Source organism: Selaginella moellendorffii, unplaced genomic scaffold (assembly GCF_000143415.4).
Source record: "Selaginella moellendorffii unplaced genomic scaffold, v1.0 SELMOscaffold_56, whole genome shotgun sequence".
Lineage (NCBI taxonomy): Eukaryota > Viridiplantae > Streptophyta > Lycopodiopsida > Selaginellales > Selaginellaceae > Selaginella > Selaginella moellendorffii.
The window spans coordinates 914,707-937,789 of record NW_003314317.1 but is presented as its reverse complement, the minus strand read 5'-3'; the positions used below and the strand labels follow the sequence as shown (position 1 = coordinate 937,789).

Genomic DNA, 23,083 nt, shown 5'->3' with positions numbered 1-23,083 from the left:
TATTGCAGGATTCCCAGGCTCCCCTCACAACCGACAGTACGAACGTTTCACCCCCCTAACATTAACATGAACGATTTTTACTTCACTAGAAAAATCTTTTCCATTTTTTGGGATCTCTGGAATATCCTTCCAGGTGAGTCGCGCTGGATCCGGGCGAGGGCACAGCCCACATTTGATCCTCCGGCGAGCATTTCCACGGATCGGCCCAAATTTCGCGAAATCAGGTGCGTTCTCTGCGCGATCTAGGCGCGATCTGGGATTTCGCGGCTCCTGGAGGGAGCTCGGCGAGATCTGGCCATGGACGCGCACCTCCGGGAGCTCTTCGACGCCTTCCAGCAGCATTTCGGCGTCGGGCCAGGGCTGGGCCGCGGCTATGGCGGCAGCCTGGTCAGGATCGAGGGGCTGGGCACCGCATTCCTCAAATCGGTGTTCCGGGCAGCGGCAGCGCTGCACAGGTGTAATCCCTGGAAGAAGCTCAGGGCGCAAGAGATCTTTGGCCTGCGCATCGGCAAGGACACCGACTGGCCGGATTCTCGCCCGCCCTTCTACTGCGTCCAGTTCACGAGCTTCGGTGATCCAAGCCTCAATCTCTACCGCAGTGAGGAGGATGCGGTGGCGGCCATAGCGGGAATTCGAGGCTTCCCGGATCCAAAGTCCATTCCAAAGAGGGGATTCCTGCGAGTGACATTTGGACCCGAGGCCGAGATCTCTCTGCCCAACAGGAAGATCATCAAGCAGCTGGGTCTAGAAATCGCTGGCGAGAAAGCGTTTCCACTCATCGACGTGGTTTCTTCTCGAGCTGGAGGTGGTGCTCGAGAAGAAAGCCTTGGCTTTCGGAATCCATCGCTGGAGGAGCTAAGGTGGCTGTACGCTTGCATGAGAGCTCTAGCGCAGATGGTCCCGGCGATCCAGGTGGTGGAGAAGCCACAGCGGAGTATCGAAAGCGTGATGCAGTTCATCGATATCCAGTGGCCAGCCGAGGATCGAAAGGAGTGGGATATCACTTGCGTGAGAGTTTCGTTTCCGCCAAAGGAAGAACAGCAGCAGCAAAACGATCAACAAGGTGGCAGCCTTCCAAAGCTGGCGGAAGTGAGCGACTTCTCGCCCGAGATGATGGACGTGCTGCTGGCATTGCCTCGCCAGTGCATCGTTTGCGAGAAGGAGGTCTCGGCCGAGAAGGCTCCTCGGTGCAGCCGCTGTAAGGCCGTGGTCTACTGCAGCCATGGCTGCCAGAAGCGGCACTGGAAGGAATCACACAAGGGGAACTGCGAGGTTTACAAGGCCATGATGGATCTCGAGGAGGAGCTCGAGTTCAAAGGCTTTGCATTCCCGTGCTTCATCGATCACTCCTGCCGCTGGCTCGAGCTTCTGGGGCTTCACGGCAAGGGGATGTGGAGGAGGATGTGTGGGTGCTTCAAGAACTGCCCGTTTGGTTTGCTTCCACCGGAGGGTGGCGAGACTGGAGCTTGGGGACTCGAGGATTCGCAACACCCGGTTGACGAGCCTGTCAAGCATTACGGCTCGGCTGGAATGGTGGTGCTATCAAACTGGGCCGACTACTACGACTTGCGAGGCCTTCCTGCCGAGAGTCCGGTGGCAGCACTGCTCTCGCATCCACTCACGGTCTACCACATTGTCACAGCTTTGAGTCCCTTCACGAAGAACCTCCTCGCCAAGAACAAGGAGGTTGTTCTTCACTACATCGGTCCGGAGCCCGAGCTCGACTGGATGCCGGCTTTTACAGAGATCTCCCATCTTTTGAGTGGAGCCGGCAGCCTTCACATTATCATGGTCGGGCCGGAAGTTCCAGGCTCGCTTTCCGGGATGACCGAGGTGCTGGAAGAAAGCGTCAAAGTAACGTACGTGCAAGGCTTCTACCAGGAGCACGCTGATTCCTTGCCGCCGCCACACCTGGTGGTGGGATTAAACTCGTCTCTCGAGAGCGATGGTAACTGGACTGGAGCTCTAGAGGTCATCAAGGCGCTGGGAGTTCCAGGATTCTTCACGGACTATGCAGAGACGTGCTGCCTCAACGCAAAGCAGGTTCTACGAGCAGCTGGTCTTCACATCAGTTACCCGCTCACTCCGAATCCGTTTCGTTCTCCCGTGAGGCACCAAATGCCGTCCATCAACGTCCCTTGGTACAGCAATGGATTCATTCTCGGCATCAACGTTTAGTATCACCACCTCTCTGGTAAGCCGAAAATGATCTCGTTCGTATGTATCGACCGATAGTAACAAAAAAATGTGATGTTTCGCAGGGAAAAGGCCTCATTGAATCGTGTTGAATGAAGGAGTGAGAGTTCTAAATAGTCCATCTGGATTGTCTGCGTGAACCTGTCAGAGTATGTAACAGAGCGAGTGAAAGGTTTGGAGATTGTGAAAGTTTTCAGACTTACCCAGTGACCCGAGTCTTCAAGAACGTGAAGATCGACACCAGCGCCTTCGTTTGAAGCGGAAGCCTCGGCGTCGTCGATTCTTTGGATGTCTTCGTGAGCCCAGCGATGCAAGCTGCGCTCGGCTCGCAAGAAATTGAGATGGACTCCCTCTGGTACGTTGTCTACCAGGTTCCTGTGACATACGTTTGTGAACAGATTTGCTGCTTTTTTGCAGTGAAAGCGTACCACAAGTTTGTATCCTCGTATGATCTGTACATGTCGGAAATGCCATTTAAATCGAATGTCCAGAATAAATCCGAGCTATCTCGAGCTGGTTTGAGGTTTGTTGTCATCCACTGTTAAAAATAAACAAAAGAAGCTTTCAGAAATTGTTAGAACTTATGACTGAGTACTATCTAACCTTCGCGATTTCCTCTGAGAAGCCAAAGTCTGTCAAGGAGTTCAACACAACTCGTCGCGAAGGTACCTGGAACGTAAACTTTGCTTGTAAGTGGCTCTGATTTTAAGCGTACCTGAGCAGGCAATCTTCGCAAGGCTTCAATGAGTTCCGCTGGATGATCTTCACCACCTCCGCCTGCTCGTATTTCTCCCGGTGTTGCATCCAGGATCCATGCCTGGAAAAAGGAAAAGGAGAAAGAACTTAAAACAAAAGCAAGAACAAAAAACTAAGAACAGCATTACTTGGACTGGACGAGCCAAAGGTTTGGCAGCTTGATCGATCATGCTCAAAACAACTGCACAGGAGAAAATGGTGTCACCATTCTGGTTGAAACTTAAACGACAGAGTGTCAACCTTTTCCTCCAAAACTGTGTCCTACCAAGATTCGTGGAGTCAGTCGTAACTTCCCTAGCTGTTACAAACAAAATTTTGTTTTCTGAGAAGCTCCATAGAACATTAACAAGAGGAACATAAGTAGAAACTTACAAGCTTAAGTACGTCAAGGGCAGAGGACGAAACAGTGTGAGAGCCTGGCATAAGCGATGAATCCCCATGGCAACGTAAATCTACGAGCAAAAACTGGCAAAGAAAAGCTTGTTTTTTATTTTTTATTTTAGTTTTTCTTTTACCTGCCATGCCGGAAATTCTTTGGCCAGTCTTCTTGCAAAGGAGGCTGAAAAGGAAAATTACAAATTTTGTTTCGCAAAGGTGATAAAATGTTATACCCCAGTTTTTCCTGCAGCCGAGAATTCCATGGAGGAATACCGCAGTCGGAGGCTCGGGTGTAGCTTTGTCTCTAGCTTCACTCCACCGGACCTGAAATGCGATAGATGTAAAACAAAAAAAGAAAAAGAAAGCAAATTCTCGTGTAAAAACCACTGAACGAAAATTATCCTCGCTTACCAAAGGGCCTTGCACCAGATCATAGGCCTGCAATCCCACATTTAATCACGTGCCAAGGAAAAACAAAGTTAAAAACCTTTCCGAATGTCTTTTACCAGAATTGGGCTAATCTTTGGCCTGGAAAGAATAACTTCATCTTGAGTGGCAATCGTCATCTGGATCCGATAACATACCCTCGTCCGCAACGTGCTAGATTGCAAAATCTTTGCCTGTAGGGAGTGATCGAGAAAAGAAAACAATGTGGAAGAAAAGTTACCTTGCTGTGAGAACAACCTAGCACTGAAGATCTTGGACCCAATGGCCGCTGAAATTCTTGCGGAAGAGTCCCTCCAAACATGGCCATCATAGTGTCCATCCTCAGAAAATGTAGGGGGTGCTCTGGTTCTGCATCCGCTCCTGAACCTGAACCTGGACCTGGACCTGTATCAGCACCCGCACCCGCACCTGTTTCCTGCAGCTTCAGACTGTTGCTGCATGCCCCCTCGGAAACAAGTGGCGATGCGCTCCATGCTTTGTCCCCACCACACGAAGTTTGGTGTTGACAAAACGGTTCAACGCGTTTCGAACCCAGGACCGACCAAAGCACAATTCTCTGATTTATGCTCTGCATATTATGCACAATATGTAAAGAGGTTTTATTGCAGGAACATCAGGATGTTCCAAGTAGTCAAAAAGCACTCGTACTTTGTGTGTTCTTAGAACCACACATTGTTACAAATGTTGGTGGATCACATGAAAATGTCGTGGGCAGGGTATGGGCACGATAAGGACCATCTGCCAAGACATTGAAATCCTTGAAATAAGAACACTTGCAAGCGCTGCGTGTTCTTTCTCTGTAGAGCTTTGTAGAGGAACGAAGTCATGGAGCTGCGACGCCTTCGTGTGCTTTGCCTCCACGGCCATGGTGACAATTCTCGCCAGCTCCAAGCTCAATTGAGCGCTGTCAAATGGGACGATTCGGTGCTAAATCTTCTCGATCTGGCAAGAGCTTTCTCTCCTTTTGCTTTGTTTCATTTCTTCTGTAGTACTTTGCTTCAAATCTCTTGAAAGCTCCGTTTTTCCAGAGTTTCCTGGATGCTCCTTTTCCAGTGATCGATGGCGAAAAGAGAAACTTTGCGCCACCATATCTCGAGTGGTTTAGAGGCAACAAGGTGTTTTATAAATTGTTCCTTTAGCTTTCCTCTTTCCTTCTAATGTTTCTTTGTGTGATCCCAGGAAATGACCATTGTAGATTATAAGTCATTCGAACAAGGCATTTCATGCATCTCTCGATACATGAAAAAATGCGGTCCTTTTGATGGATTACTGGGAATGTCCTTGGCAAGCTCTAAATTTCCTTTTATTGTTAAGAATATTAAGTGTTTTCTTACAGTTTTCTTATAAATTGTCTAGGGAGGTATTGTTGCTGGGGCGTTGGCTGGAATGCAACAAACCAAGGTTTGTATGCGCATATCATGGAGAAATCATTTTAATATTTTGTTGCAGAAATCTATCCTTCCGACCGAGCTAAAATTTGTAATTATAATATCTGGAGGAATTATTCGATGCCAGCCACTATGTAAAGTATATGATCACCCCATACATTGTCCATCTTTTCATTTGATTGGTAAGAAATCTACATTCATATGCATTTGTTCTTGGTTAATCCATCACTTAATTTCAAGGCGAGCTAGATACCATATTTAAGTCAAGTGGAGAAGATCTGGCAAAAAAGTTTGTGAAACCAGTTATTATAGTTCATCCTTATGGCCATTGCTTGCCTCCACTCGGTAATTAAATATATAAGCTTGTTTCTTTTAATTTTAACATCAGCTCTATCAGACAATGCCTCCACTGTAAGCCTTGTTGAGTTTCTACAAGATATTATTAAGGAAAACGTTATGATTGAGATTAAAGAACACAGTAAATCATCCTTGCTCATAGTGGCAACTGCATTTTGTATACTGGTGTTCCTCTACTTCATCTTTGTATGGAACTTCTAAGCTTAATAAACAAATTTGCCTGGAGTTAAAAATAATAACTCCATCCAATTTTTGCTCCATCACAAAGTGACCCATGACTACAAGATAGCAAATAAACTGAAGCTCTAGTATCACCTGGCTTCAATGAGATCTAGGTTGCCTTCTTGTTTTAGGTTCACCAAGATTTTCCTCACATAAAGAGGGTTTAATAGCATCATGAAATGTTCTCTAAACATATAGAAGTTCTTTTGTATCATTTGCTTATAGTGAGATGATTGAAACAAACCTGTTAGTGATTGCAATGCAGTTCCTTGAATGCATATAAAGCCAAGTATTTCTCTACTCAAGACTATACAAAACTAAATTTCAATACATGTTTACAATCAGAATTATATAACCATACAACACTTGATAATGATATTGTATTTGCAATCCAGATCAAGAAAACACACTATAAATAAGAAATAAAAAATACAAAGAAAAGGAACTTAGGAGATTTACTTCATTAACTCTAAATAAAATAGCTTTGCAAATTTGACATATAAAAGGTTCTCCATATATTGCTTGTAAATGCAAACAAGATAAAAAAGAAAGCATCAAAGTGTTATTTGAACAATTTAAAATGCCAAAATTTTATGGGGAAAAAGAATTTTAAAGTATTAAATTTCAAATGCCTCTTGGATGCATAAAAATATTAAAACATTAATAGTATTCAATTTGTAAATATATAACCTCATTTGATTTAGTTTTATATTATGTTTAACTAAAAAAAATATTATATAAAGTAGAAATTCTATTTGTGAGGTTTAAGTGTACAGTTATAATGCTATATATTAATATTAGCGTAGTGGGATTTTGATAACTATCAGATTGGTTTTAATTCGGACCACTCACTCTTATATATAAACTAAGGTTTTTGGGTTAATTGATATGCATATTTTCTGTATTTACTTTCCATATTCCATACACTCATATTTGTGAAAATGAAGGGCACTTTTGATTGTCCTTAATGAGTGTTTAAATTTGGGATTTTGGTTTAAATTTAGCTTTTGCATTGTCTAGATCTAACTTTTTCCATTTTCTTTCTTTTGTTCTTTCCTTTCAAGATTTTGGTTTAGATCTAGCTTTTGCATTGTCTAAATCTCCCTTTCCTTCTAGCTTTTTATTCATGTCTGATACAATGGTTTGAGCATAGTCACTCGTGGGGATTAAAGTGTTCTCTTGGACGTCTTCAAACGTGCATTCGGACATACTGACGATTATGATAATGCCTTTCAACAATTACATCGTCTTCGTCAAGGGCCATTTGAGTTGGTGATGCAATTTGGTGTTTGTTTCCGAAGCCTCTTGCTTCATGTAGAGCTAAATATGTAAGAGTGGATCAAGGTAGGAATGTTGTGGCCAACACTTTATCAAAGTCTTATTAAACTTGTACATACACTTGTTTCAGCCACCCTTGATGATGCTTTACTTAGCACAACATTATAAGACGTCACTTATTCCATTTCTCGCTGCATGTCCTTTAATTCCACTTCTTGTGGGTGATGGTCCTGTTCCAATGGAGATTGATGCTATTATTGCTCGAGTTCTAGGACAAAGGCGAGGACGTAGTTATGGCCATGATGTTTATTGTTGGGTGTGTGATAAAGTTAGTCACACTTATTGGTGTTATCAGCATTTTCTAAATTGGCGGCCACCATTTCCTAGGTGGAGACCTTGGCATCAACAATGGTGCTGCTGTAGTGGAAGGTCTTGACATCGAGATGCATCTAGGAAACAAGGAGTCATGCGAGTAATGAAAGGATCTTGCGTGAATAAGTCAGTGACGCCTCCATCTTTCTTTCAAAAGTATCATCAAGGGGTTCACTCAGCATTAATTCATTCAGTGTTTACTTTCCAAGCTTGTTTTTATAATAAGTAGTCTCTTATTCTTCTCTTCATCTTGGTTGATAAAAGTTTGAGTTTATCTTCTATTGTTTGACCTATTGCCACATATTGCCGTTTACATTTGCATCATGCAGTGGAGCTAGTTTTCATTCTTTATGGCAACAACCATACATATGCATATACACGGGATGAGGTAGACTTAGTTGTGCGTGTGGGTGATTTTGAGCTTGGGTTGCAATCATTACGAATGGTGCCGAATCAAGCTTTTGACCTTATCTTTAATATGGATTAGTTGCAATGCAATCATGCCAAATATGACTTTGAGGCTTCTCCTTTTTGTCTCATACTTCTTTATATTTCATCCATTCCTTTCACTTTCATATCTCTTCATCTTTTTGCTTCTACCTCTGCTTCCATTACTTTTGTCCCCCCCACTACTTCCTTCTATGTTTCTGTTTTGTTCTGCTCTTCTTTTTTCCAATCCCTCTGATAGTCTTTGTGTTGTAGCGGTTGACCAGCTCATGAAAGAGTATTCTGATCTCTTTAAATTTGACCTATCATCTGGGGCCAAGATTGCCACACGTCATTCGATTTTAACGGGGATGCTTATCCAATCAAGGTTTCTATTTGTCGCCAGTCACCCAAAGAGATCAAGATTTTATATGCAAAAGTCAAGGAAATGTTGAAGAAGGGTGTTATTCAGAAGTCACAAAGTCCTTGGGCATCTGAATTTCATCTTGTGACAAAGTCTGATGGGAGTATTCGTCTTTGCATCAACTATCGTCCATTAAACGAAGTGACGATCCCAGATATGTACCCTCTTCCTCACACTGCTAATCTCTTAAATTGTCTAAGCTAAATTTTGCTTCTGGGTATTGGCAAGTATCGATGGCTGAAGAAAATATTCATAAAACTGTTTTTCATACACAATTTGGTTTATACGAGTTTTTGGTGATGTTGTTTGGTTTGAACAATGCTCTAGCAACTTTCTAGCAAATGGTGGATGAGGTTCTTTATGATATGCTAGAGGTAACTATTAACTTCATTGATGGATTGGCTATGGGACATTGATTTAAAGCTGAAGCGATCAAAATGTTTGTTTGGGTCCAAGGACACAATTTATCTTGGGTATTGTATTTTTCGTGAGGATTTGCAAGTTGATTTTGACAAACTTGTAGCTATTTTAACGTTCCCTACTCCGAAGTGTGTGAATGATGTGTAGCACTTCCTGGGCAAGGTGTAGTATCTCGGCCATTTTGTGGATTATCTTTCTGATCACATTGCACCGTTGCAAGTGTTGCTGAAGTCATCAATGTCATCTTTCATCTGATCTCTAGATTATGAGTGGGCGTTCATGGATCTCAAAGAGATATTGACAACTCCTCTGGTGTTGGCATATCCTGACTACACTCAACCTTTTATTTTGCACGTGGATGCTTTTAATATTAGTCTTGGAGGTGTGTTGATACAAGAGAGCCCAAGTGTGTTTACTTAATACCATCCCATTGCATATATAAGCCGTACATTATAACTAGTAGAGGTGAACTACTCCACAACAGAGAATGAGTGTTTAACAATAGTTTGGGATTTTGAAACACTTCATGCATATCTATATGATTCTCAGATGTTACTAAAAAGTGATCATGTTGCCATTACTTCATTATTAAAGTGGAAGAACTTAGTTGGTTATACTGCTTGGTGGGCTTTGAAGTTTTAGATATATGACTTTGATGTTATTCATCGCCTAGAGAGTTTTATGGCTGATGCTGATGCCCTTTCTCAAGCTCCTCTTCCTTTTCCACTTTCTTCTCATGTTTTTTACAAGCCTGTTGTTCCAACATCTATGGATTTTTTAAACAAGGATTTTGTGCTGTCGGTGGTTGTTGTACTTAACGTTTAGTGTCCACAAGGCACAGAGCAAGATCTACCTTCTCTTGATAAAGTTTGCGAGGCTCAAAAAATTGAGTTGTGGATTCGAAAGCTTCAAAATAGGTTTGAAAATCCTATATCACTTGCTGATGACTTGCCTTTTTGGCATTTACATTCTCAATATCGCCTTGAAGACGGCCTTCTTTATTTGTAGGGATGGATTATGATGATCATTTATGGCTGGTGGTGCCTTCTGTCTTTATTCCACGGTTTCTCTATGCCTACCATGATTCTTTTGTTTTAGGTGGGCATATGAGACATCGTCGTGTAACCGAGAAACTGTGCAGGTCTTTTTGTTGGCCGGAGATGCAACGTGATATTATCTAGTATGTGCGTAGCTGCGTTTGGTGCTAAGCTCGTAATACTCCTCCTGGTGCCGCGGAAGGACGGTTGAAGTCAATTGCAGTTTCCCGTCCATTTGAGTTTTTGGCGTTTGATCTTATTGGACCTTTTCCACAATCGACTACTGGCAATGAGTATGTTATTATTGCTTCTGACTACTTGACTCGTTGGGTGGAAGTTAGTGCTCTTGCTAGCGCTTCTACAACTGCTGTTGGATACTTCCTCCTCAATTAAGTGGTGTTCTAACACTCTTGTCTAGAGTGGATTCTTTTGGATACTGATATTGTATTTATAACTGAGGCATTTTATATTTTCACATCTCAGTTGGGGATATGCCACACTTTCATAAGTGTTTATCATCCACAATCAAACAATTTGGTAGAATGATTCATTCGGACGTTCAAAGGGATGATCATGAAGTACATATACTTTTAGCATTCAAATTGGGATGGTTATTTGCTATCTCTTCGGTATGCATATATCACAAAGGTGTAGAGTTTTATTGGTGTTTCACCATATAAACACCTATATGGTCATGATCCAATATTACCAACGGAGTTGGGTTTACCTTCGCGATTGCCACGAGCTGCCGATGTTAGGTCGTGGGATCAGTATTTGACGAGCATTCTTCCACTTGTCCGAGTAGAGTCTGCCGAACACTTAGGCCGCGTATAAGTGGGACAACAACGATGCTACAACTCCCATCATCGTCCACCTATAGAATATAAAATAAATGACTTAGTATTAGTCTACTTTCCCTATCTTACAGTACGTGGTTTATCTAAGGGGCTCCTTGCTCAATGGAAATGACCGTCTCAGGTGTTGTGGCAAGTTAGACCACAAGTTTATGAGGTTCAGTATGACATCCAACAGACCAATCCTCCAAAAAAAATGCATATGCACCAGCTGAAACGCTTTATACAAAAGGATCAAAAACAGCTAATACCACCTACAAATCTGCCAATGCCTCCTCCTAACGTTCCTCTAGATCCTAGCCCATCTACAAGAGAAGCCTAATAGTCTTCCATTATTCTGAGAGGATGGGATGATATGAGGTCCAAGTGTACGGCCATGATGTTATATACTAATATTAATGTAGTGGGATTTTGGTAGTAATCAAATTGGTTTCAATCCGAACCACTCGCTCTTGTATATAAGTTATGGTTTTTGGGCTAATTGATATGCACATTTTTTGTATTTCCTTCCCATATTCCATGCACTCACATATTAAAATATTTTAAAATATTTTTTTTTGAAAAAAAATTAAATGTTGATCTTCTGATGCTTTTTAATAATTGAGATAAAAAATGATTGAAGTTATTTATATATTTGTTTTATATGCTTTCTATTTGTGCCATCATAATATGTGGATAAAACATAAGTAAGCTTATTTAGAACCAAATAATTATATACATAACTTATTATTTACTTGATAATTAAAAATATATTAAAATTCGAAATTATCATTTTTCTTCAAAAAGTAATTAGATTCATTATTGAGCTTTATTCTTATAACATTTACCGTTAGCCATAAGATAGCTAATTAATATAATTTATCCTAGATACCTTTTGAAGAAAGTTTAGTTTTTTATAAAAATATTATTTTATAATAGCAAAACAAATTTATATAAAATAAATATTTTATAAATTGTATATATAGAAGTATCTTTCATAATTATAAGATCCTTAAAGTATTATTTAATGTATAATTAAAAAATATATATGTGTTCTTTTTATTCTCAAAAGGAAGGTTATAATTTTGAAGTTTTCTGTAATTTCAAGAAAATATGTTTGTGTGGAATTGTCTCCATAGAAAGAAATAGATTTTTTCTCTGTTTTTTATATGTCATAAATTAAATATGTAACACTTACAGTGTGAGGGCCAAGTATACAGCTACGATGCCGTATACTAATATTAGTGTAGTGGGATTTTGGTAGCCGTCAGATTCGTTTCAATCTAGACCACTCGCTCCTGTATATAAGTTAGGGCTTTTGAGCTAATTAATATCCACATTTTCTATATTCCCTTTCTATATTCTAAGCACTCACATTGGTGGAGATGAGAAGCACCTTTGATTGTCCTTAAGAAGTGCTTAGATTTGGGATTTTGGTTTAGATCTAATTTTTTCCATTTCTTTTCTTTTGTTCTTTCCTTTCAGGGTTTTGGTCTAGATCTAGCTTTTTGTGTTGTCTAGATCTACCATTTCCTTCTAGCTTTTTGTCATTTCTCTTCTTTTTCTCTTTCTTTTTCATTTATTTTCATGACAGATCAACAATCTCCTCCTTTGACTTTGGAACAGCAGTTGGTACAATTGCTTGATGCTATGTGCTTGCAATTGAACAACCAAACTCAGTTGATGGCAGCGTTCATGGCACGTGGTACAACTCCTACTCTTGATGCCAATCCTCGCGTTCGGCCGGAGTTCTTTCGCGGGAATCCTAGGGATGATGTGTACCATTGATTCAATCACTTCATAGTGATTGCCACATATCATTCTTGGGATGATGCTTGATGTTTGTGTGAGTTTCCCACGTGTCTCCAAGGGATGACGTTGCAGTGATACAATGGTTTAAGCGCAGCCACTCGTAGGGATTGGAGTGTTCTCCCAGACGTCTTCTAATGCGCCTTTGGACATGCCGATGATTGTGATGATGCTTTCCAACAATTGCATCGTCTTCACCAAAGGCCATCTGAGTCGGTGATGCAATTTGGCATTCATTTCCAAAGTCTTTTGCTTCGTGCGGAGCCAAATATGTCGGAGCAGATCAAGCTAGGAATGTTGTGGCCAGCACTTCGTCAAGATTTTGTTGAACTTGTGCATACACTTGCTCCTGCCACCCTTGACGATGCTTTTCACTTGGCATAACGTTATGAGATATCACCTCTTCCACTTCTCGTTGCATGTCCTTCCGCTCCACTTCCTATGGGTGATGGTCTTGTTCCAATGGAGGTTGATGCTGCTGCTGTTCGAGTCCAAGGACAAGCGCGAGGACATGGTCGTGGCCATGATGTTCGCTGCTAGGCATGTGATGAAGTTGGTTATACTTATTAGCATTGTCGGCATTTTCCGGATTGGCAACCTCCATTTCCTAGGTGGAGACCTTGGCGTCAGCAACGTCCCGTTGGTGCTGCTGCAGTGGAAGGTCTGGACATCGAGATGCATCTGGGAAATGAGGAGCTGAGCGAGTAATAGAGGGACCTTGCATGAATAAGTCAGTGACCCCTCCATTTTTCTTTCGGGAGTATCATCAAGGGGTTCACTCAGCACCGGTTCATCCAATGTTTACTTTCCAAGCTCGTTTTTATAACAAAATGTCTCCTATTATTCTCTTCGTGTTGGTTGATATAGGTTCGAGTTTATCTTCTATTGCTTGACCTGTTGCCACACATTGTTGTCTACACTTGCGTCGTGCGGTGGAACTAGTTTCATTCTTTATAGCAACGACCATACACATGCATATGCACGGTATGAGGCGGACCTGGTTGTGTGTGTGGGTGATCTCGAGCTTGAGTTGCAGTCATTGCAGGTGGTGCCGAGTCAAGCTTTTAACCTCATTCTTGGTATGTGTAAGCAACCAAAGGGAATGACTCGAGAGACGATCCATAGGGGTTCAAATATAGAGGGAAAGGGCCCATGAACAAGAGTGCACCCCCTTTTCCAATCGGTTAAGGGTCTTGGGATATTTGGGGTTAAGCGTCCTTGGGTTTGAATAGTACTGGGCTGGGTGACCTCCCGGGAAGTCCAAACTCAGGAGCTTACATTTGGTATCAGAGCGGTCTCGGGTTTGACTCTGTTGGTTGGCTAAGGAAATCACACCACATGTTGATTAACATCTGGCTGGTCCAGTTTGCTCCCGCTGGGCTCGACCCGAGGGGTAGGGTGTCAAGAGAGCGAGGCTCTCGGGAGAGCTGCGGCTCTTAGCTTCTGTTCATGAGGGCGTGAACTTGCAGGGAAGCGTGGTGGATTGTAAGCAACCAAAGGGAATGACTCGAGAGACGATCCATAGAGGTTCAAATATAGAGGGAAAAGGCCCATGAACAAGAGTGCACCCCCTTTTCCAATCGGTTAAGGGTCTTGGGATATTTGGGGTTAAGCGTCCTTGGGTTTGAATAGTACTGGGCTGGGTGACCTCCCGGGAAGTCCAAACTCAGGAGCTTACAATATGGATTAGTTGTTGCACAATCATGCCAAGTGTGACTTTAAGGATTCTCCCCCTTGTCTCATACTTCTTTATATTTCATCCATTCCTCTCACTTCCGTACCACTTCGTCCCTTTACTTCTACCTCTGCTTCCATTACTTTTGTTCCCCCACTATTTCCTTTTGTGTTTCCATCTTGTTCTACTTTTTCCTTTTCCAATCCCTCCGACGATCTTTGTGTTGTAGTGGTTAACCGGCTTATGAAGGAGTATTTTAATCTCTTTGAATTTGACCTATCGTCTAGGGCTAAGATTGCCACACGTCATCCGATTCCAACTGGGGATGCTCGTCCAATCAAGGTTCCTGTTCATCGTTGGTCACCCAAGGAGATCAAGATTTTACATGCAAACGTCAAGGAGATGTTGGAGAAGGGTGTTATTTGGAAATTGCAGAGTCCTTGGGCATGTGAACCTCATCTTGTGACGAAGCCTGATGGGAGTATTCATTTCTGCATCGACTATCATCCGTTAAATGAAGTGACGATCCCAGATGTGTACTCTCTTCCTCACACTGCTGATCTCTTGGATCATCTGGGGCGAAGTTGTTGGTTCACCAAGCTAAATCTTGCTTTTGGGTATTGGCAAGTACTGAAAGCTGAAAACGATATTCCTAAAACTGCTTTTCGTACACTATTTGGTTTGTACGAGTTCTTGGTGATGCTGTTTAGTTTGAACAATGCTCCAGCAACTTTCTAACGGATGATGGACGAGGTTCTTTGCAATATGCCAGAGGTAACTGTTGACTTCATTGATGATGTCTTGATCCACTTGAAGGGGACGTGGGAGGAGCACATTCGTGATGTTTGTAAACTATTGGATCAGCTACACGATGTTGGTTTAAAGCTGAAGCGGTCAAAGTGCGTGTTTGGGTCCAAGGACACAACTTATCTTGGGTACTGTATTTCTCGTGAGGGTTTGCAAGTTGATCCTAACAAACTTGTGGCTGTTCTAAAGTTCCCTACTCCGAAGTGTGTGAATGATGTGCAGTGCTTCTTGGGTAAGGTGCAGTATCTCAGTCCTTTTGTGGATCATCTTTCCGATCACACTGCACCATTGCAAGTGTTGTTGAAGTCATCAACATCATCTTTCATCTGGTCTCTGGATTGTGAGCGGGCATTCATGGATCTCAAAGAGCTATTGACGACTCCTCTGGTTTTGGCATATCCTAACTACACTCAACGTTTATTTTGCGCGTGGATGCTTCTGACTTTGGTCTTGGAGGTGTGTTGATGCAAGAGAGCTTGAGTGTGCCTAGTCAGTGCCATCCCATTCCAAACATAAGCCGTACATTACAACCAACGGAGATGAACTACTCCACGATGGAGAAAGAGTGTTTAGCAGCAGTCTGGGGTTTCAAGAAACTTCATGCATATCTACATGGTTCTCGGACGTTACTTGAAGGTGACCATATTACTGTTACTTTATTATTGAAGCAGAAGAACTTAGTTGGTTATACTGCTCAGTGGGCTTTGAAGTTTTAGATATATGACTTTGATGTTGTTCATCGCCCAGGGAGTTTTATGGCTGATGCTGATGCCCTTTCTCAAGCTCCTCTTCCTTTTCCACTGTCTTCTCATGTTTTTGACAAGCCTATTGTTCCAACATCTGTGGATTTTCTAGACGAGGATTCTGTGCCATTGGTGGTTGCTGTCCTTGACATTCAGTATCCACAAGGCGTAGAGCAAGATCTACTTTCTTTTGATGAGGTTCGCGAGGCTTAATAGATTGAGCCGTGAATTCGAAGGCTTCGAGATAGGTTTAAAAATCTTGTATCACTTGCTGATGACTTGCCTTTTCGGCATTTACATTCTCAATATCGCCTTGAAGACGGCCTTCTTTATTTTATGGGGACAGATTCTGATGATCATTTACGGCTGGTAGTGCCTTCTATCTTTATTCCACGGTTTCTCCATGCCTACCATGATTCTTTTGTTTTAGGTGGGCATATGGGACATCGTCGTATAACCGAGAAACTATGCAGGTCTTTCTGTTAGCCGGAGATGCGACGTGATATTATCTAGTATATACGTAGTTGCGTTTGGTGCTAAGCTCGTAATACTCCCCCTCGTGCCACGGAAGGACAGTTAGAGTCAATTGCAGTTTCCCGTCCATTTGAGTTTGTGGCATTTGATCTTATGGGACCTTTTCCACGGTCGATTGCTAGCAATGAGTATGTTCTTATTGCTTCTAACTACTTGACTTGTTAAGTGGAAGTTAGTGCTCTTGCTAACGCCTTTGCAACTGCTGTTGGATACTTCCTTCTCAATAGAGTGGTGTTCTAGTATTCTTGTCCAGAGCGAATTCTTTCAAATAATGGTTCTGCATTTATGGTTGAGGCATTTTATGTTTTGACGGCTCGGTTGGGGATATGCCACACTTTCACCAATGTTTATCATCCACAATCAAACGGTCTAGTGGAACGGCTCGTTCAAACATTCAAAGGGATGATTGTGAAGTATGTGAACTTTCAGCATTCGGATTGGGATGGTTATTTGCCGTCTCTTTGGTATGCATATATCACAAAGGTGTAGAGTTTTATTAGTGCTTCACCATATAAACAATATGGTCATGATCCAATATTACCAATAGAGTTGGGTTTACCTTCGCGATTGCCACGAGCTGCCGATGCTAGGTCATGGGATCAATATTTGACAAGCATTCTTCCACTTGTCCGAGCAGAGTCTATCGAACACATAGTCTGCATATAAGTGGGACAACAACGGCGCTACAACTCCCATCATCGTCCACCTGCGGAATATAAAATAAATGACTTAGTATTAGTCTGTTTTCCCCATCTTACGGTATGTGGTTTATCTAAGGGGCTTCTTGCGCAGTGGAAATGACCGTATCATGTGTTGCAACAAGTTGGACCACAAGTTTATAAGGTTCGGCATGACGTTTAGCAGGCCGATTCTTCAGAGATTGTGCATGTGCAGCGGCTGAAACGCATCATCCAAAGGGATCAGGAGGAGTTAATACCCCCTACAAATCCGCCAATGCCTCCTCCTGACGTTCCTTTAGATCCCAACCCATCTACAAGAGAAATTTAATGATCTTCCATTATTCCGAGAGGAGGGGATGAGGTGAGGGCTAAGTGTACGGCTACGATGCCATATACTAATATTAGTATAGTGGGATTTTGATAGCTGTCGAATTGGTTTCAATCCAAACCACTTGCTCATGTATATAAGCTAGGGTTTTTGGGTTAATTAATATGCACATTTTCTATATTCCCTTTCCATATTCCAAGCATTCATAACAAAAATAAAAGAAAATGTAATTTTTAATTTTTATAAAAATTTAATATATTTAAAATTTAATGTGGTATTATATTGATAGTTTTGTTATTATTTAGTAAATATTTTCATATAAATTTATCATAATTAGAAAATTTGATTTTTTAAATACTTTTAAATATTACTCTTTTATTATAGTTTATTGGATAACACCAAATGCAAAAGTAATGACCATTTGCTTTAGGAACACAGGATGAAATTCTGCTTCTGCACAATACATGCTCTATAAACCCACTTGGGAGGTGCATATGTGACTGTATATGTGATATTGTGAATTATTTCATACTTCTATGGAGATGTCAACTAGATTCTGCTGGCCTGGCCAAGGATGACAACAGCCACTTTTTTGAAAGCGCCCATGGAGGATGCATTTGTCGTGTCCATGGTGGAGAAACTTGATGGCTTCCAAGGCGATCAGGGAACTGAGAGAAACTTTGATCAATCAATTTCTGGCATTATATATATCCGAGAGTAGCATATAAACCCCAGAAGCATCACGGCTTGCAAATCTATCCAGTAGCACTGCATTGTGCCCAGCTCTCTTTCCTCGCTCGGAATCCCCGTGAACTTTGGAAGCACTAAGCAAAGTTGTCCAGCACGAGGCCGTGTTCTTCATATCCATCAGAAATGACGATCTCACCACCTCAATGTCGCTGCCTAGAAAGAAATCTTCCGCCTCTTGGAGCTGCCCCGAGCGAGACAAGAGATCGAGCACACACATGTAGTGCTCTTTCACGGGGATTTGACAAAATTCTTCCTTGATCGACGCAAAGTGGTAACATCCATCACGAATCATCCCTCCGTGGCTACACGCCGATAGCAAAATCACAAAAGTTATCTCATCCGGTAAAACTCCATCCAGTGACATCTCGAGGTAAAGCTCCAAAGTCAGCTGAAAGAAGCCGTTATTGGAATATATCCCAAGCATGGTATTCCATGTCAGACAGCTTTTGCGGGATATCCCATCAAATATGCCCCTGGCATCTTCCAGGTACCCGCATTTGCCGTAGAACGCCACAAGAGAGTTGGCAACGCTGGGGGAATTAGCGGCAGCGGTGAATCTCAGCCCTTCGTGGATGATTTTCCCGGTCGCAACAGCTGATATGCTCGTGCACGCGTGGAGGGCGCCAACGAATGCCACGTGATCGGACTGGATGCCTTCCAGATCCATCGTAACAAAGAGCTTTAGTGCGTCGTGCGGATGCCCAGAATGGGCATATGCTGTGAGCATTGCTGTCAAGGCAAGAAGATCCCTTTCGTACATTTTGTCCAAGATGGCCCTGGCTGGAACTAGCTGGCCACACTTTCCGTACATATTGACAAGCGCAGCTCCCACGGTGGATTCTCGGTCCACGCCCGCGATCACACACAGGTCATGAACAGCGATGCCCTGATCGAGGTCGCCAATTCCAGCGCACGCATCGAGCACGCTCACGATCGTTGTTTGATTTGGTCTCGATCCCTCCTGAAGCATCGATCGATAGGTGGATATCGCCTCGCGAAAGAGGCAATTCTGGTCATAGGCAGCGATCATCGCATTCCAGGCAGCAGTGTCTCGTCGACCGGGGATTCTGTCGAAGAGATCCTTGGCATGGTCGACGAAGCCGTGCTGGGAATAGGCGGCGAGCATCGCCGTCCAGGCCACCACGTCCTTGCCCGGCATTGCATCGAAGATCGCTCGCGCCTCTGCCAGATACCCCAGCTGGGCGAATGCCGTGAAGAGGAGCGTCCAGGAGAAGATGTTCTTGTCGCGGATGCTATCAAACGCGTCCCGCGCGCGATCGAGATCGCCGAGCCTGCCATACATCTGGACGATGAGATTTCCCAGAAACGTGCTGCGACCCACTCCAAACCCGCTGCTGCCGATCTGCTGGTGCAGTAGCGTTGCCTCGGCGATGGATCCACATCGCCGCAGCTGGCTCGCGAAGAGGTTGACACGCTCTGGCCGCTGGATCGCGGCATCGCTCATGGAAAATCAAAGGCGGGAAGTCGAGTTTGCTATAGGCGGGTGAAAGCGATGCATGCAAGGCCGTCTGCTGTCACAGGGGAGAAATTAAAAACAGCATTACTTGGACTGCCCTTCCCACTATGCATCTCTTAGCTACAGCCAACACACTAGACAACCATAGAAACTAGTGGCAAATGACTAGATTATTACTACCACCAAGGCAAATCACAACAACGATGGGATGGCTGGAAATATTTAATCACCACCCTTAAACTTGCCACGTGGCCCGGCGCAACGGCAGCCGTCAGATGTTACCCTCCAATAGGGCTAGTTCTTTCAGTAGAAGTTCATGGCACCTTTGCAGGAGGTTGAGCGTTCCATCAAGGCTGTGGAAGCTAAAATCGAGGGAGTGGAGAAACAACTGGCGAGCGAGCAAGATCCGGTAGAGAGGCAGTATCTGTGGAAGAAGAAGCACCAGCTGCGGGAGGAGAAGCAGCAGCTGCGGGAGGAGAAGCTCCTCCTACTTAAATCTAATGGTAAGCCTTTTCCCGTATCATGCTATGCGGATCTGAGACATTTGATTCGCTTGCAGTACCCCACGGAACTGGCGGATCTGGTAAGCAATCTGTTTCCGCTTGCCCCAAATTTCCTTCTTCGTCATTCTCACTGTATGCCCCAGAATTGTGCTGAGGCATTTGTTCGTGGCCTCGTGTTAGTGCTGGATTTTTTTGTATTAGCCACGATTTTGTGAGGTTTGCTGGTACTTTGTATGTCTTTCTCTTTGCTTTCATGTACTCTGGTGTTGTCTTCCCGGTTGTAGTTGGTCATTTTGGATCTGTAGTTGGGCGTCCCTGCGTCTTTTGTGTTTTGCTGACGAGATGTTGTGTCGTGGCTAGCTATGTCGTTGTGTCATGTTTGCTATGGCGTTTCTATCCCCTTATTTTTTCTTATCGGTTTTTCTTTTGCTGCGAGCCGTGGCTGGCTATGTCGATCTGGTTGATCTGTAGTTGGCGTCCCTGCGTCTTTTGTGTGTTGCGTTTACTTATGATGACGAGATCGTTGTGTGTGTAATGGCTCTTTTCTTTTGTTACTGTGCATTTAGCTGGTTTTTTCTTTTTCACATCTTATTTTCCGGCTTTGAGCAGTTTTTTTTCTCTTCGCAGACGCAACCATGTCTAACTACGAGCTTCCGACGTCTTTAGAAGCGGGTGACATGTTCCACTTCTGCCCAGTGGTCTTCCGTAACGAATTCTATTATGTTCGGCAGGTGTGGAAACCATTTTACACAAAGATGATGAGCAAGGTTACCCAGGTTACCCAAGATCACGGTAGCGTGGTACACGTCTCCGGCAGCCCCGGCATAGGCAAGTCCCATTTTCTGGTTTACGTGCTCGTTAATCTACTGAAGGAAGGGAAGACCGTCCAGGTGGAGCTCGTTAAGAAGAAAACTGTGGATTATTATGCTTTCTATCCAGACGGGACATACCAGATTCTTAACGGGTTTAACAGGTCGCTGCAAGGGGAGATCCTACTGACTGATCAGAGGTTTGTTGGTCACTATGGGCGAATTACGTATATCTTTGCATCTCCCAAACCAAAAAACTGGGTGGAAGCCTGGAAGAACATAACCTCGAGCCGCTTCCACCTGTTTTTCATGCCGCCTTGGTCCTTTGAGGAACTAGAAAATCTTTTCTACCGGTACGAGTATCTGGAGGAGAAAAGGTTCTCAGACCCTCGAATGGAGTTTCGTGTGAGAAATCTACTATTTGGTCCTATACCCAGGTGGTACTTCTTGGGCCCCCTGGAGACCGGATATCAGAAGATATTAAAGAATATACAGCAGATGGTTGGGAAAGGGGTGCTTCAGGTGCAGGACTTGACAGGCACTAGTGACAAGGGACAATATTCATATAAGGTGTTCGCAATGTGGCCAAGTGCGAATTTTTTTTCTATTCAGTCAATCAGGCCTGTCTCCCAGTGGGTTTCACAAAGCATTGCTCAGGTGGCCGCTTACACGGAGCTCAAGGGGTTTGAGACCTTTGTCTTGGCTGCTGAGGGTGAACCGGCATTGAAAGTCGCTGCTGAGAATTTGTTTGAACGTTATGCTCATGAACGGCTTGCACAGGGGGGAACGTTCAAAGCCGTGGAAGATGGATCTGATGTGGTGTTGCGAACTCGTCAGATCAAGTATTTTTCTGGTTTGGCAGTGTCGGTGGACCCCGAGTGGAGGAAGGACACAAGTTACTATTGGGTGCCTAGGAACCAGAACTTCACCATCGTCGACAGTATAACGCCGAACCATATGATCCAAGTGGCCTTGGCAAAGTCGAGGAAGCCCATGGATCGGGCTGTCTTCTCCAGACTGCAGTCAGATTTAAACCAGGTAGGTGCAATATCTTGATTATGTTTGGCACTGAACTCCTAACCGATGCAGGACGCTTATATGGTGCTGGTGAAACCTGAGGGTGATGGAAGAAGTGCCCCGGTTATTAAATTTCGAAGTTCGAACAAGCAGAAGGTCTTGTCTGATGAAGACAAGCAGTTGGTCTTAGCTGGTGATTTGAGGTATCACCAGATCCAGGCATTGTGCAAGAAGTATAAAATTCGTGCAAACCAGCACAAGGAAGTGATGCTTAAGGAACTCAAGGAACTTGTGGCTATTGCCAATGTCCAAAATGGTGGCGGCATGCAAGAGGAGCAACTGAGGCCGATTGTGAAGACTATTGCATTGCGGAGTGGCTTCTCAGTGGATTCAAATTGGCGCTATCCGACTCTTGAAGAGCTTTTCACCTCTGTGAAGAACGACATCCATTATGGCGATTATGAACCTTTTTTTGGGCTGGAAGATGATGCTGTTGAAGACAACAGACATGCAGCAATGGATAATTGGGACATAAAGCTTGGCTTCCATGGGGGTAAGATAAAAAATGTGTTTCAGTTATAATCACTGATCAACGTTGAATAATCGCAGATGGAACTGCATCCGGGTTTGAATCTGAGATCGTGTACACTGCTCTAATGGAGGAGACTCAGGTGACCTTGAAGTTGGCGCATCTGGATGGTACTTTAGCTGGAAAGCAGGTGAGGGTGAAGGTAGAAGGTCACGAGGGTAGATCGTTGATCTAGAAGTCATATCAGCCATGTGAAGGATGTGAGGTCTTCCTTGTATAAGTGAGAGATCTTCTAGCGTACCCATATTTTATATATAGATATGTAGTCCCCTTTACATGTTGTTGTTTTCCCTCACATTCACTTCTTATATCATCTGGAGAAACAATGTTTCCTTTCTTCAATCAACATCTTGTGGCATTTCCAAATGTTTCAAGGATGAAATGTTGAGGCAATGATGAAGGCAGGGAACAGGGTGGCTGGAGGGGGTATGGGGAGTGGGAGCCGTAGTCATAGCCTGGTTCTGAGTATGGCGCATTTGGGTCTTGAGTTGCTCGGCTTGAAAGAAGTGCAGACTAGGGTCAGAAGCGGAAGCAGAGTCTTCGTCATGCTAGGTCAAGAGTCAAACAGACACCCCGGTCAACTATTCCCAACGGGTAAGTCAACCAAGGAGGCCGGGTTAAGCAGCCAGCGAATTTAGTTAGCAATCTTCTTATTACAAACCTGCTCAATGGTCAGTGGCTTATATGCCCCAAAGTAGGAAAGGGGAAAATAGGTAGCACAACTCCACATGTGAATGGATTTATTCAAGATTGGAATACATAAAAGTTTCCATTAAAAGCAAGAAGGTTCCTTTAGAACTGGTGGGTCAAGGAATTGACACAGGATAC

The 23,083-nt window shown here is 43.5% G+C and overlaps 4 protein-coding genes across 5 annotated transcripts; 2 read left to right on the top strand and 2 right to left on the bottom strand.

The window, feature by feature from the left end:
* Positions 1-62: 62 nt before the first annotated feature.
* Positions 63-2,722, top strand: LOC9654152 (zinc finger MYND domain-containing protein 15). Of its 2 annotated transcripts, XR_002993960.1 has the most exons (3): positions 63-2,194; positions 2,262-2,551; positions 2,614-2,722. XR_002993960.1 is itself a non-coding variant. In XM_024688115.1 (2 exons), the coding sequence occupies exon 1, from the start codon at positions 298-300 to the stop codon at positions 2,176-2,178; it is 1,881 nt and encodes a 626-aa protein (XP_024543883.1). In that variant the 5' UTR covers positions 63-297; the 3' UTR covers positions 2,179-2,194; positions 2,262-2,715. The 2 variants fall into 2 exon arrangements, 1 of the variants encoding a protein (XP_024543883.1); XM_024688115.1 differs by having other exon boundaries at positions 2,262-2,715.
* On the bottom strand, positions 2,196-4,351 carry LOC9654323 (protein ABHD11). The gene is made up of 13 exons (XM_002982995.2): positions 3,998-4,351; positions 3,837-3,950; positions 3,742-3,768; positions 3,564-3,654; positions 3,468-3,511; positions 3,325-3,417; positions 3,193-3,250; positions 3,081-3,133; positions 2,912-3,013; positions 2,800-2,865; positions 2,625-2,734; positions 2,400-2,571; positions 2,196-2,337 (listed from the first exon to the last, which is right to left on the bottom strand). The coding sequence occupies exons 1-13, from the start codon at positions 4,349-4,351 to the stop codon at positions 2,272-2,274; spliced, it is 1,350 nt and encodes a 449-aa protein (XP_002983041.2). The 3' UTR covers positions 2,196-2,271.
* Positions 4,352-4,521: 170 nt separating this feature from the next.
* LOC9654151 (esterase C25G4.2) lies at positions 4,522-5,747 on the top strand. The gene is made up of 7 exons (XM_002983090.2): positions 4,522-4,722; positions 4,806-4,892; positions 4,957-5,061; positions 5,134-5,178; positions 5,227-5,347; positions 5,406-5,510; positions 5,563-5,747. The coding sequence occupies exons 1-7, from the start codon at positions 4,603-4,605 to the stop codon at positions 5,721-5,723; spliced, it is 744 nt and encodes a 247-aa protein (XP_002983136.1). The 5' UTR covers positions 4,522-4,602; the 3' UTR covers positions 5,724-5,747.
* Positions 5,748-17,513: 11,766 nt separating this feature from the next.
* LOC9654322 (pentatricopeptide repeat-containing protein At1g08070, chloroplastic) lies at positions 17,514-19,507 on the bottom strand. Its single transcript, XM_002982994.2, has 2 exons — positions 19,203-19,507; positions 17,514-19,152 (listed from the first exon to the last, which is right to left on the bottom strand). Exons 1-2 carry the CDS (start codon positions 19,316-19,318, stop codon positions 17,799-17,801), a joined length of 1,470 nt encoding a protein of 489 aa, XP_002983040.2. The 5' UTR covers positions 19,319-19,507; the 3' UTR covers positions 17,514-17,798.
* Positions 19,508-23,083: the final 3,576 nt, after the last annotated feature.

Excerpts from the sequence above, each read along its gene's own strand:
- LOC9654322 (XM_002982994.2), bottom strand. The coding sequence starts at position 19,318 with ATGCCGCGATCCAGCGGCCAGAGCGTGTCAACCTCTTCGCGAGCCAGC. Across the intron at positions 19,153-19,202 it reads TCGGCAGCAGCGGGTTTGGA|GCTCGGCGATCTCGATCGCG; the intron begins GTGGGTCGCAGC and ends GATGTATGGCAG.
- LOC9654323 (XM_002982995.2), bottom strand. The coding sequence starts at position 4,351 with ATGCAGAGCATAAATCAGAGAATTGTGCTTTGGTCGGTCCTGGGTTCG. Across the intron at positions 3,418-3,467 it reads AAGAATTTCCGGCATGGCAG|TTTTTGCTCGTAGATTTACG; the intron begins GTAAAAGAAAAA and ends TTTCTTTGCCAG. Across the intron at positions 3,134-3,192 it reads ACACAGTTTTGGAGGAAAAG|TTGTTTTGAGCATGATCGAT; the intron begins GTTGACACTCTG and ends TCTCCTGTGCAG.
- LOC9654152 (XM_024688115.1), top strand. The coding sequence starts at position 298 with ATGGACGCGCACCTCCGGGAGCTCTTCGACGCCTTCCAGCAGCATTTC.
- LOC9654151 (XM_002983090.2), top strand. The coding sequence starts at position 4,603 with ATGGAGCTGCGACGCCTTCGTGTGCTTTGCCTCCACGGCCATGGTGAC. Across the intron at positions 5,062-5,133 it reads GATTACTGGGAATGTCCTTG|GGAGGTATTGTTGCTGGGGC; the intron begins GCAAGCTCTAAA and ends TAAATTGTCTAG. Across the intron at positions 5,179-5,226 it reads CTGGAATGCAACAAACCAAG|AAATCTATCCTTCCGACCGA; the intron begins GTTTGTATGCGC and ends ATTTTGTTGCAG.